Source organism: Paroedura picta, chromosome 13 (assembly GCF_049243985.1).
Source record: "Paroedura picta isolate Pp20150507F chromosome 13, Ppicta_v3.0, whole genome shotgun sequence".
Classification (NCBI taxonomy): domain Eukaryota; kingdom Metazoa; phylum Chordata; class Lepidosauria; order Squamata; family Gekkonidae; genus Paroedura; species Paroedura picta.
Genome location: NC_135381.1, coordinates 26,954,970 through 26,967,794, shown reverse-complemented (window position 1 = coordinate 26,967,794; position 12,825 = coordinate 26,954,970). Strand labels below are relative to the sequence as shown.

The following is a 12,825-nucleotide window of genomic DNA, read 5'->3' as shown; positions in this document are numbered from 1 at the left end:
AGCCAATCAACTACTTGGCGCGTGCCGGAAATGAGGAGGCCGCGATGGGTTGTGGGGCATGCCGGGAGTTGCAGTCCCGCCCGGGATATGTCGGGGACAGGCATCTCCATGACAACTATGAGGCCCGGCGTAGTGGTGCGTCTCTATGCCCCCGGCGGGGGTGTCGCTTTGGGGGCGGGTTTTCCCCCGCTACTCCCGCGAGAGGAGGGATGGCCAATGCGCGCACGAGCCAGAGCTGAGGCGGACGGAGCGGGGAAGGTGGCTGCGTGTGCGATGAAGGAGGATAAGGAAAATGCCAGGCCGAAGGAGAAGCGAGGCGGCCCTCTCACCCCCACCGGCCTAGGAGGAGCCATGGCTGGAGCGGACGCCAAAGCGGGCGGCGAGCCGGATAAGCTCGAACGGCCGAAAGAGAAGAAAGAGACGCTCAGCAAGGTCCGTCCCTGCCTGCCCGCCTGCCCGCCCGCTCGCGCTCAGAGGGGCTAGCCCCGTTAGGCCAGGGGTAGTCAAACTGCGGCCCTCCAGATGTCCATGGACTACAATTCCCATGAGCCCCTGCCAGCGAATGCATTCGCTGGCAGGGGCTCATGGGAATTGTAGTCCATGGACATCTGGAGGTCCGCAGTTTGACTACCCCTGCGTTAGGCCCTGGTTGATGCGGTCGGGTGGCGGCGGAGCTTTTCTGTGGACTGCTGATTCCGGCTGCGTGGTAGTTAGACTGTTTCCATGCCTGTAGGAAACTAGCATGGCGAGATGGGCTCATGGCCTTGACAAGCGCGTCTCTGAGGACTTTTGTTGCATATGGAGGGATGGCGAGGAGAATGCTGGGCTGAGCCTCACAGGGTAGTTTTCCACATGCAGGGAAACTGGGGACAATGTTATTAAGACTTTCCCTACCACCAGCGTCTGCTCTCGTTGCGCTAGCGTACAGTCAGGTGCTGGAGCTGTCCCTTGGCTCTACTGCTTCTGGATGTGTCCTTGTATGTTTCCATTTTGGCATAATTTGTATAAGCAACTAGTGCACCAAACAGGAGTATGATGAACCCTTTTCCCTGGCATGGTTATTTTCTCATAGAATTGTGCGTTACATTCAAAATGTGCAAGCACCTGTTGGCATCTTTAGTAAGCTTAAAGTTGTGTGATCCAGAGCAAATTTTCATTCATTTTGTTGACTTTGTAATCCAGCTGAAACTTGTATCCTTCCTCTTTTCCCACCAAGGGCCTCTGGACTGGTGAGATCACAAATGAGCTGCCTCTGCCATTGGTAGTCACTATTGCAATGTGCTACAGAGGGGGACTCATTGGGCCCCAAAAACAAAAATAAAAAATGACTTTAGCCCTTTTTTGTGGAGCTGTTTTCTTTTTGTGGCACAAATGGCCTTTATAAATAATCAGTTTCAGGCTGTTATTTTTAAGTGTGATTTAGTGGGAAGAATGTTGTCTGAGAAAGTTTTGAACCTCTATCTTTCAACTGTAGTGTGCTTTTGCTAGATGTTACTATAGATTTCTAATAAGTTAGATGTTACCACTAAAAACCTGTACCAGTTTGAATCCTCTCAGTAGTTTCTTTTGATTGTTCAAGAGCTAAAATATATTAGGTCACTTGCAGCTCAATAATTTGCTTTTTGGTTGTCACATCTTTTCTAGAATAGTTTCCTGGAAATGGTCAAGAGGGTGCTCTTCCCATTTATTTTTGAAAACATATAAAGTAATCTTGGTCAAGAGTATATTTGATGGGGATTGATATTTTCCCCCAGTTTCTGGGGAAGAAGCATTGCAATGGAGATAATGGTGATGTTCTTTCTGTTTAATTGTACTATTCCTGTTGGCACATGTTTTTGTAGGCTGATTTGAGCTGACAATGAAGTAAAAAGTGGAATACAAATAAATTAATGCATACCTCAAAATCCGTAAGTTCTTTTGTTAGTGAATATTTAGTCTTTAAGAGCATGGTAATTTTAGTACATATTACTAGCAACCAAAATGTCTTGCTAATTATTTCAAAGGTGATCTTTGATACTGGGGATTGACTGGTGAAAAAATTTCAGGTATTTAGCTTCATTGGAGGGAAATGCCTTCTAATAGGAAGAACCAATGAGTAAGTGGTGTTTTATGCAACAGGAGCATTAAATATTCATTTACAAAAGTGCATTAGATGCTGAAAAAGCATTAGGCTGTTACGAATAACTTCTGTTAATTAATCTGTAACAAACTGAACTTGACTTGGATCCATCACCAATTTGTGGTTTGCACTAAAGCCCTTCTTGCAAGTAGAAATGCAAAAAAAAAAAAACCCACTCTCAAACCTGCTAGTGCTAAGCAAGACTTTTTTCCACTTGTGCAAGTTTTTGGTTAGGTAGAACTGCTCTAATCTTTTTTATGTTTACACTTGCGCATCACTGGATCTAAGCTTATATATGGAGGGTTCCCTTCAAAGATCCATAACTTTTGTTTTGCAACTTAATAAAATGTCCAAAAAGGAGTTTGCAGAGTATATGCATAAAGACGTTTGTAAACAAATTAAACTTTTCCCATTTTAAGGTAGTGATTCGACGCCTGCCTCCCAGTCTGACCAAGGAACAGCTTGAAGAACATCTCCAGCCTTTGCCTGAGCATGACTACTTTGAATTCTTTGCTAATGATTCAAGGTAAAAGGAACTTGGGTCCCTTGGTTGGCTTGCATGGAACAGTGGCATGTCATGAATGTCTTTCCGTTTTTACACCCGTTGGTATTGTGTATATATGCGGTCATCAGTCAGCAACGTTTCCTTATACATTGCCATTTTCTGTCCTTCTGCAGTTTGTATCCACACATGTTTTCCAGAGCATACATCAACTTTAAAAACCAAGAAGATATAGTTCTATTCAGGGATCGCTTTGATGGTTATGTTTTTATTGATCACAAAGGCAAGTAAGCCTAAAACTTGGTTCTGTCTGTCACATCTCTTTAATTTATTTATACTGAGACACATATTAATTGAGAAGTAATGAGGCTGTAATTCTGGAAGCGACCATGCCTTTTTACCAAGATTCCAGAGGATAACTTGCAGCCTGTACAAGATAACCGGTCAGTAAGTCCCATTGGGTTTCAATGGAATTTATTGGGATGTCAGTTTAGTATTTATGCCTAGCTGCCACAGCAGCCCTTAATGTGATGCCCTAAATGCAAGTCCCATTAGCATCAGTCAGGCTTGCTTCCTAGTGAGTATGTCAAGGCATTCAGGACAGGTGATCCTTTCCTTTTGTAGTGCTGAAGCAGTGATGACCTGAACCCATTTTACAAGTCCTAGCACTACTGCTATGCAAGACCTATGTAAAAATGAGAAGGAGGGGGAGAGGGGTAACAGGGCATAATTACCACCAGTCCTCTTGCTCAAGATCCAGATGCACTGAAATGTCCAATATGTAACACGCATGCCGGACAGGTCGTTGTGCTTCAGTAGCCTGTCATAGGATGCTGTATTAGCATCCCCCACTTGAACAGCAGCAATTGAGCCTGTACTACAGAATCATTCTGCTTGTATTCTTTTTTTCCTTTACCATTCTTCATATAGCCCAATTTATTTTTATGAAGTAGTGCTACGGTAGTCTCTCTTGTTTAAGAAGCACCTGTTCACTGAACTTCAGCAGTTAATCCATGTGTGAATTCATTATAATAATTTTCCCATTTAAAAAAAAATCCATAATCTGCTGTGTAGTAGTTTCAAGGGCAATTCACTGGACACATTTTTTGCCTCTGTGAGCAGAATTGGCCTACTCCTGCGAGTAAGCAGAGTGTTCTGTGAAAGTGGCCCTTGAACACATTTTATTAACCGGGGGTGGGTGGTGTCCTTAAAAACCACCAATGATGTTAAGCCTTTTTTTTTTTTCAATGTATGAATAGGTCTGGAGTATCCCGCCATAGTGGAATTTGCACCATTTCAGAAAGCTGCCAAAAAGAAAAATAAGAAAAAGGATGCCAAAGCTGGGACCATTGAAGATGGTTAGTAACAATCGTTGCTTGTGGTGTGTGATTCCAGTTGGCATTCTAGTGGAGAATCAATTCATTGATATTGGCTTTAGGGCTTGTTGCAATGCAGGCTTCAGACCTGCATTCCTAACAGTATCCAGAAATAGTAATTTGAAGGAAAGATCTCTTGAGTAGATAAGCATCTGACATGACTGCTGGGATTACTAACTTCTGGTTTAATGTTTTTGTTGAATGACCAGTGTGAAAGTTTGTGCTTCTTTATGATGTGTACACTTTTTGTTCCTCATCAGATCCAGAGTATAAGAAATTCTTAGAGAGTTACAGTGCTGATGATGAAAAACTAACATCCACTCCTGAGACTTTGCTAGAAGAAATAGAGGCAAGAAACAAAGAACTGATAGGTACAAAATGAATGTTACCACTATGAATCTGAGCATGCTTCCTTGAGAATATTTGGTATGTCTTCGTGTATGTTTGAAAAGCAATATGTTTTTATATATTGCTGCTTTTACAAAGATCATATTTTCTGACTGATTGGTTGCATTTTATGTGGCAGGGAGGAAATGCATTAAACATTGTACCAAACAATGCATGCAAGTTCCATGTTCTTTGCCATGGTGCTGCTTTAGTCAAAAGTAATATCACAGTACAAAACAAATCCACAGAATAAAATCTCAATAAAGGCCACAATATTATATTTCAATAGTTTCTTAGAGTTAAAGCAATAATACTAGAAAAAAACCCAGAGTGGAACAAAATTCCAAGTGACTGAATATTTTAAAATAGACTAAAGCAACCACTTGCTTTCAGTATCCAAAGTGCCTGAGAGAGAATTGAGTTAAAATTTAGCAAATATATTTGGAGAAGAAGTTCCCACGGTGAGTTGCCATAGTTTCTGAAGGTGGTTGTACAGATATTAGTCCCTCTTACCTTGAAGATGTTGATTCTTCAGACACCATGATTCCAGGATTATTAGGGCTTTCAAGGATAAAACCAGCACTTTGAATTGTGCCTGGAAACAAATAGCCTGCCTTCAACAGGAAAAGATTATGCTGCTGGTAACCTACATCAGATAGCTTTCTGACAGTATTTTAATACTATTAGGTGATTATGGTTTCTCCATAGTATGTAACCTGCAACAGAGCCCTTTACAGGTACAAATTACAACAAGAGTGGAAAGAGCTACTTTAAGCATATTCAATAGGATTTTTTTCTAGCTTTACACTACAAACCTCTTTTGAAAACTATATTTGTTTCCAGACCTTCCTTAAATGTACCTGGGCAATTACTTAATGGCTGTTTTTTAATGTAGTGTGTTAATCTATTTGTCTGCAGGCACATTTCTGTCAGAAATTGTAAGTGCTGTAAAATTCTGCCGCTGCTAGTATACTTCTGTTGTTCTGTCTTCATTAAATGACCTGTGGTGTTCTAGGCATATACTGAACTATAGATTGACAGCCCTTTATGTCAGGGGTAGTCAAACTGCGGCCCTCCAGATGTCCATGGACTACAATTCCCATGAGCCCCTGCCAGCGACTGCTGGCAGAGGCTCATGGGAATTGTAGTCCATTGACATCAGGAGGGCCGCAGTTTGTCTACCCCTGCTTTATGTAATCAGTTCACAGCTGCAGTACTTCAAAAGGGCATGTAACAAAAAAAAAGTAGTCCTGTAACAAGTGATTGTAATAAGCTCCAGATAGACTTTCTCAGACAAGGTAATCTAGTTCCCAGAACAAAGTATCTGAACCCCCGTGGACTAGCAATTGTATACAACTGTGATTGACTTTTGCGTTGAGAGATCTTAATCTAATTTTATAGTTACAGTGGCAATAACATTTTCTCTTTCTATGCTTAGCAAAAAAGACCACCCCTCTATTGAACTTCTTGAAGAACAAGCAGGTGAGTATTCTTTGAGACCTAAAAAGAGATTCATTATCCATCTTGTGATGCAGCCCTACATTAGGATTGTGTAAGCACAGGCCAACGATGGGATGTTTTTCCAGCTAAGCTCCTATAGCGGGTGGTACTACCCTAACATGGTGTGCATGTGCATGGTTTCCCTTCAAGATGCACATGTGATCAGAGGTGGAGCACCCCATACCTGCAGTTTCTTTTTCGCCATTGCGAAGAACACTTGCCTCTTTTGATAGCCTTTGAGGCCATAGGAAAAAATAAGAGCTGTCTTTAAAAAGTGTTCCTACTGTGTGGTTAAGATCCCCCACATAGAAGAACATGACCTGTCTCAGTGAGGGACATAACATCACTGCATGCTGGATCTGTCAGAATTTCACTCTGAAAGTCAGGTCAGATCGTTCCTCCAGGTAGAAGGCCGTGCTTTGGGAAAAGGCCCTATTGGCGGGCCGTCCAAAACTGGCCTCAGAGCCCACACCGTCCTTTCCTGCTCGTACCCCTAGAGCGGCTTTGGTTCACTCAACGGCTTCAGTTCCAGCGTTGTTTCTGACCCATCTTGAAAAGAGACCAGCCTATGTTACTCCATCCCTGGCCCCCTCTAACACAGAGGCCTTAACAGATCAAGACCCCAGGTCTCAACCTTCTGAACCTCACTCAAAGACGTCTTAAGAAGTCCAAAAATAGAGACCGTTCCAGCCATTCCAACTATGGCTCGGCTGACAAATCCTTGGGTCCTTTGGTTCTGACTCAACAAACCATCTCCCTCCCCCCTCGGTCCCCAGTCAGGAAGCTTCAATTCCTAGGTTAGAATGTCAACTGGCTGTGTGGCATTCAGTGTCCAGAGCCTCATACTAACCATCCCTGGCCTATATTGGCCAGTAGGATCGTCCATTTGTAGAGGAGCCGCAAGTGGTTTTGGGGTTTGACGAGCCCCATCCCCATGCCTTGGAGGTGGAAATGGGTGAACCCATTCACCCTCCCCCAGCACTGCATCTGATCCTTCCCCAGACGACTCCATTGGGGATCCCTCTCTTTCATCCCCATCCGAAGATTACAGTTTGCATGTTGAACAACTCCTCCGTATGGCAAAAGCCTTGGATTTAGATGGCTCCTCCTCAGACATTCATCCAAGAGACAAAGTACTTAGCCTTTATTCAGAAACTCCAACCTCGATCACTCTACTGATCCTAGAAGGGTTTGAAGACCTTACAGCACCTATTTGAAAAAAAAAACAGCCTCAGCCATGCCAGCTTCTAAAAAGCTGGACTCTTTATATAGGATCAAACAAAATTCCTCAAATTTCTTATCCATCCCCCTCTTATATCTCTACTGTTCTAGAAGACATGCAGTTAAAGCAACATTCTGGCTAACATTCAGTAACCCTGTTTTCTCTCACTCTATTATGTACATGTGAGCTGCAGTAAAATTTCTACATATAATTGGAAGAGAAAGTGCTGGGCTTTTCTGATGTTGTTCAAGAATTATATTTGCCCTTTAAAAAATTAACTATAATTTTGTATTCAGTTCACTTGGGCAGTCTTGGGGGAGAGGCTTTCCTAACCCAGACCTTGGAAGGGCTTCATCCCTCATTTCATTTTTTCCTTTCCAGAGACTGAGAGAGGAAAAACGAGAGGAGAGGAGGAGGCGGGAACTAGAGAGGAAAAGACAAAGGGAAGAAGAGAGGAGGAAATGGAAAGAGGAAGAAAGGAGAAAAAGGAAAGAAGCTGAAAAAACAAAGAAGGTGGAGAGATGTCCAGAAAAGGAAAGGGACAGATCCAAAGATGAACCAAAGATTAAGGTATCACTTTGTTCTTGGAGGACAAACACAGCCCTTGTGCACGCTTTATGAAATGTTGTGACAATGCAAGCATGTACTTTGAGTGGAGCTCAGTAGAATTTGTATGCCTTTGCTCCATACGTAGACACAGTCTTTTAAGGTTGCCATCCTATGAATGTTTTCTTGAGGATAAATTATGACTGAGTCTGCAGATGACTGCTCTGCAATAAAACCATAGTAATGCTGTTGGTCAGCTGTTGTTCATGCCCTAACATGGAAATTCCTTTATTTTATTTATATTTATATACCGCCCTCCCCGAAGGCTCAGGGCGGTTTACAGGGAACAGGAAACAAATACAGATAACATGAGGAACACATATGACAACAGCAATAACAGTGCAACACCAATAACCCCAACATGATAACAGCAATAATATGATAGAACTGCAAAGGAGCCTCAGCTCAACTCTTACTGGGACCCACTGCGTTAGGCAGATTAGTGGCGGTCATAATGGGGGGGGGGGGGGCTGAGTGCCAATTGGAAGCAATGGTCTGGGTCAACCTCAACCAAATGCCTGGTGAAGGAGCTCCCTTTTGCAGGCCCTGCGGAACTCTTTGGGTTTATATTTGTGACACAGTACAAAAATTTCCTCATGCCTATGCCCCTCAAAGAGCTCTATGCTCTGCCACCTCCAACTGGCTAGTGATCCCTGGGCCCAAGGAAGTCTGCTTGGTCTCAATCAGGACCAGAGGCTTTTCTGTCCTGGCTCCCACCGGTGGAACAAGCTCCCAGATAAGATCCGGGCCCTGATGGAGTTAAAACTGCAAAAGGGAGCTCCTCCACCAGGCATTTGGTTGAGGTCAACCAGGACTAAAAACAGCTACTGGGCCCCGATTCTCCCTCCCTGAACCCATGTAACTGATTGTACCAACCATGGGCCTGTTAGATTGTTTATATGCTGAAGGTTTTCTCTGTTCATTGTTGTTATGGTTACCATTCATTTATTACAATCAGTGAGTTCAATGTACTGTTCTGTTACATTCTATGTGAAACACCCTGAGCCTTTATGGGAGGGAGGTATAATGCAATAAAATAAAGAGATAGATGATAGATAGATAATCACTGCTATTACTGTTATTTCATTTGACATTATGAATTATACCCTACTTGCTATGAATTTTACTGTACTTATGCATATGTTTCCCCATGTTCTATGTAAAGTGCCCTGAGCTGTGAGAGAGGGTGGTATATAAGTATAAGAAAATGAATAAATAATATGCTCTCTCCAAATTGCAGTGTATGTTGATGGCACCACAAAAGCAAACGGTCAGTAACAGTGTCAGCAACGTTATAATCAGGACTGACAAGCTCATCTTTATTTCATTAGCAATTGCTTAGAGTATGTAGAAAATAGGATAAATCCATACAAAACACAGGTAAGTTTCCTGCAGCCATTCATAATAGAAGTAACTAGTTATGGTAATATCCCCTGTTCTTGTATTACAGAATAGCAGCCCCCCACCCCCCAACTGTAATGACAGACAGTATAGGTTAGCATTAGAATTAATTTAGTAAGGAAAAAAACTAAATGTGTTCTCTTCCTAGCTACTTAAGAAGCCAGAAAAAGATGAAAGAGACTTTGAAAAAAAGGAAAAGGCCAAGAAACTGGAGAAAGAGTGTCTGAGGGAGGAAAAGGCTGCCAGTGCAATCAGCAGTGCGCCAGCCAAGCGCTCCGATGGGGAGGCTAAAGAGGAGAAGGCCAAAAAGTTAGCGTTCTCTTCTCAGTACGTATCCTTGCTTCATAGAATATGCTGGTTAAGTAGGCTGTCTTATCCAGGAACTGTTCTTGAATTAAAATCTGCTAGCATTCCAAACTGGAACTGCAGACGGTAAACACATAATCTCTGGCAAATCACATGACAATTCACTCTTTGGTCTTCCAAGCAGTTTATAAATGTCTCCAAATAGATAGTGAATGATGTAACTGTGAATTAGTGCCTCTTCGCAGTGACTGTGACAAGCAGGTCTTTGAAATATGTGTACATTACAAGTACATTAATCAAACTGGTTGGTCTGGCCCCTTATTCCCTGTTGAATGTACGTGTAATGGCAAACCTGGTTATATTGTTGTATAGTGCGTGGAGTGAACCTGAAAAATCTTACATTTATCAGACTGGTAGTTATCTTGCCTGAATTACGAGGGACAATGTTGTCTGTGGCTTTCAGTACTGCCACTTGAACCAATACCTAAATTTTGCCTGGAGTTGTCATGGTGCATAGTTATCCTTGCCAATGTTTTCTTGTTTCATTATCCAGTACTTGGACTGAATTTCTGAATCTCTCTCTCCAAGCAGATTGGAAGATGATTGTGGCAAAGACTACCGAGAAAGAGAGCGAGAGTATGACCGGGACCGAGAGTATGAGAGAATCCAGCGTGAGAGGGACAAGCTCAGGCGCCATGAAGATGAACGGCGGAGGCAGAAAGAACGCTTTGAGAAAGAAAAGGTTTACAGAAGAAAAGAGGAAGATACGAAAAAGGAAAGAGACTCTTTGCGCGACAAAGGAAAGCGGTCTGAACTGACTGACTATCTAGGCAATATGGAGAAACCCGAGAAAGTAACCAAAGACGATAAAAAAGAAGATATGGCTAAGAGGGATCGCATTAGAAACAAGGTGCTGATTCTGTGGCCTGTTTTTCACTCTTTGACAAGTTGTGCGTTTAGCTTTTGTGGTTAGTTGTTTAGGAGGCTCGATAAATCGCTACAAATTCTTCTGTATTTAATATCATATAAGGACTAAATGCTGATTTAGAATGCAGCTTACATCTAGCTAAAGATTAATGCAGTTGCAGTAAACATCCCTTTTTCCGGCAGATTTATTTTAAAATAAAATGGTGTCATTCCCATGTAACCTGAACATCTGGATTGACACTTCAGTTGCCAGAATATTTGTGTTTAGGGCTTGCACGCTGCAGTGTATGCTGGAGTACCTGGCCGTGCTTGAAAACAGTCTCCTGTAGTTTGTTTGCTATCCTGAGTTCAACAGCTCTACTAACCATTGCCTTACCTGTTAGTTCTCATTTACATTATATTTGTTTTTAAATCCTTTCTCCAAAGAGTTCAGGGTGAGTCATGAATGACTGTCCAATCCTCGACTCCCTTCAATTTGGGCTAAGAGGTAGCAAACTTGCCTAAAATCGCCCAGTAAGCAACAAGGCTAGGAGAGATCTTGAACTCAGGTCTCCTTCAAGTCCAGCACTGATCCACATTAAACTAAACATAGATAGTCACAACAGAACATATTGTTAATGTTTCAGGATCGCCCAGCCATGCAGCTCTACCAGCCAGGGGCTCGAATTCGAAGTCGGTTATGTGCGTATGATGAGAGCTCTTCAAAGTCACCTGATCACGGAGTGGATAAAAAGCTGGAATGTGAGATGACAAACACAAAAGAGGAAGACTGATGAGCCGTGGATTTTTGGATCGACCTAGCAGCCAAAGAGCATGAACTGTGCAGTCCAGAAGTGCCTTGGAGGAGGAAGAGGGGAAAGGGGGACAGAACCTTTGGATGTCTCGGGTTTCAAAGCCTCAATGCAGAGTCAAGACACAAACTGTATTCTCTCAGTTCATTGCCACAGGTGGGAGGAGAGGTTGGTTGTGACAACCAACTGCCGGGGGAAAGAAAGCTTTCCGATTCCTTAGAAGTAGGCTTAATTGCCCCAAAATAAGGTGTGTGACTAAAGGTGTTCCAATGTCACAGTCTCTTTGAAATACTAGCCATGTACCAGTATTTGCACTTAAATACAGCCATCTTGGACCCTCAGGATTGCTCAACTGTTGATGCCTTTATCATTGCGCTGTGTGGAATTCTTAACTAACTGGGTGGGGGGAATAGTCCTTGTGTTAGGACTAAAAAAGAGATTTTTGCCTGTGGTGCTGCTTTGCAGCTGAAAGCAGAATGCATTTTTATATCAAGAGGCAGCTAAGCTTTCCCCCCCATGATGGCTATAAAATCGTCACTGAAATGAAATACGTTTTTTTGTTTGTATATTGTGTAATATCCAGGTACTGATGCAACTTTATATAGCTGTATAGTCATTTCCAGCTTTTCCTTTTTTCCTAGTGTTATATGGGGGACATGTTCAATTTCAGTTCTTCATTGTCTTTCCTGAGGCATTAAGAGTGTCCTGCAACCCAGAAAGAACTTTTACTGAGAGTTGCTCCTTTATGCTAACATAACACAGCTGTTTTGTACTTAATAAAACTCTTGAGAGATACCATTTAAAGCTTGCTTAAATTATTTCTGAATGTGCTTGTGATTTCCAGTTTCCCTTCTGATTTGGTCTTCTAAATTGTTTTTTATGCTGTCCAAAGATCCCTTTAAATGGATGTTGTTAATCCTTTTTCCATATGCTGCCCTCCGACTGTGCTAGTGCACTAGTGAAGCCAGTTATTTACACTACACCCCAATATACTACCTTGACACTAAAAGTTGTAGCTGGTTTAGGCTAGTTTACTATGCAGTACAGAATGCAGCATTAAAGGTAAAGGTAAAGGTATCCCCTGTGCAAGCACCGAGTCATGTCTGACCCTTGGGGTGACGCCCTCTAGCGTTTTCTTGGCAGACTCAATACGGGGTGGTTTGCCAGTGCCTTCCCCAGTCATTACCGTTTACCCCCCAGCAAGCTGGGTACTCATTTTACCGACCTCGGAAGGATGGAAGGCTGAGTCAACCTCGAGCCGGCTGCTGGGATTGAACTCCCAACCTCATGGGCAGACAGATTCAGACAGCATATCGCTGCCTTACCACTCTGCGCCACAAGAGGCTCTAGAATGCAGCATTAGGGTATGTCAAAATAATATATGTATGTATCAATTAACTTTGCAGCTCTTTAGTAGTAGCCATCTTTTAATGTCAGGGCTGGTGCAGTACAGTAGCCAAGCAGGGGTGGAACATCAGGAAGAAGTTCCTGACAGAGTGGTTTCTCAGTGGACCAGGCTTCCTCAGAAGGTGGTGGGTTCTCCATCTTTGGAAATTTTTAAACAGAGGCTGGGTAGCCATCTGACAGAGAGGCTGATTCTGTGAAGGCTCAAGGGGGTGGCAGGTTACAATGGATGAGTGATAGAGATGTGAGTGTCCTGCATATTGCAGGGGGTTTGGACTAGATGA

The 12,825-nt window shown here is 42.8% G+C and overlaps 1 protein-coding gene across 4 annotated transcripts; it reads left to right on the top strand.

Annotated features, from left to right (window-relative positions):
- Positions 1-79: 79 nt before the first annotated feature.
- On the top strand, positions 80-11,941 carry UPF3B (UPF3B regulator of nonsense mediated mRNA decay). Of its 4 annotated transcripts, none has more exons than XM_077307251.1 (10): positions 80-432; positions 2,539-2,645; positions 2,798-2,904; positions 3,881-3,979; positions 4,258-4,368; positions 5,823-5,866; positions 7,488-7,676; positions 9,271-9,440; positions 10,008-10,329; positions 10,973-11,941. In XM_077307251.1, the coding sequence occupies exons 1-10, from the start codon at positions 88-90 to the stop codon at positions 11,117-11,119; spliced, it is 1,641 nt and encodes a 546-aa protein (XP_077163366.1). In that variant the 5' UTR covers positions 80-87; the 3' UTR covers positions 11,120-11,941. The 4 variants fall into 4 exon arrangements, with proteins under 4 accessions (XP_077163366.1, XP_077163364.1, XP_077163367.1 ...); XM_077307249.1 differs by having other exon boundaries at positions 82-432; positions 9,262-9,440; XM_077307252.1 differs by having other exon boundaries at positions 84-432; positions 10,011-10,329.
- Positions 11,942-12,825: the final 884 nt, after the last annotated feature.

What these genes read in the sequence shown, in the direction of transcription:
- UPF3B (XM_077307249.1), top strand. Translation starts at nt 88, where the DNA reads ATGTCGGGGACAGGCATCTCCATGACAACTATGAGGCCCGGCGTAGTG. An exon ending in TTCTTTGCTAATGATTCAAG is followed by an intron (nt 2,646 to 2,797) that starts GTAAAAGGAACT and finishes GTCCTTCTGCAG; the next exon opens with TTTGTATCCACACATGTTTT. An exon ending in AAGATGAACCAAAGATTAAG is followed by an intron (nt 7,677 to 9,261) that starts GTATCACTTTGT and finishes TTCTCTTCCTAG; the next exon opens with CTACTTAAGAAGCCAGAAAA.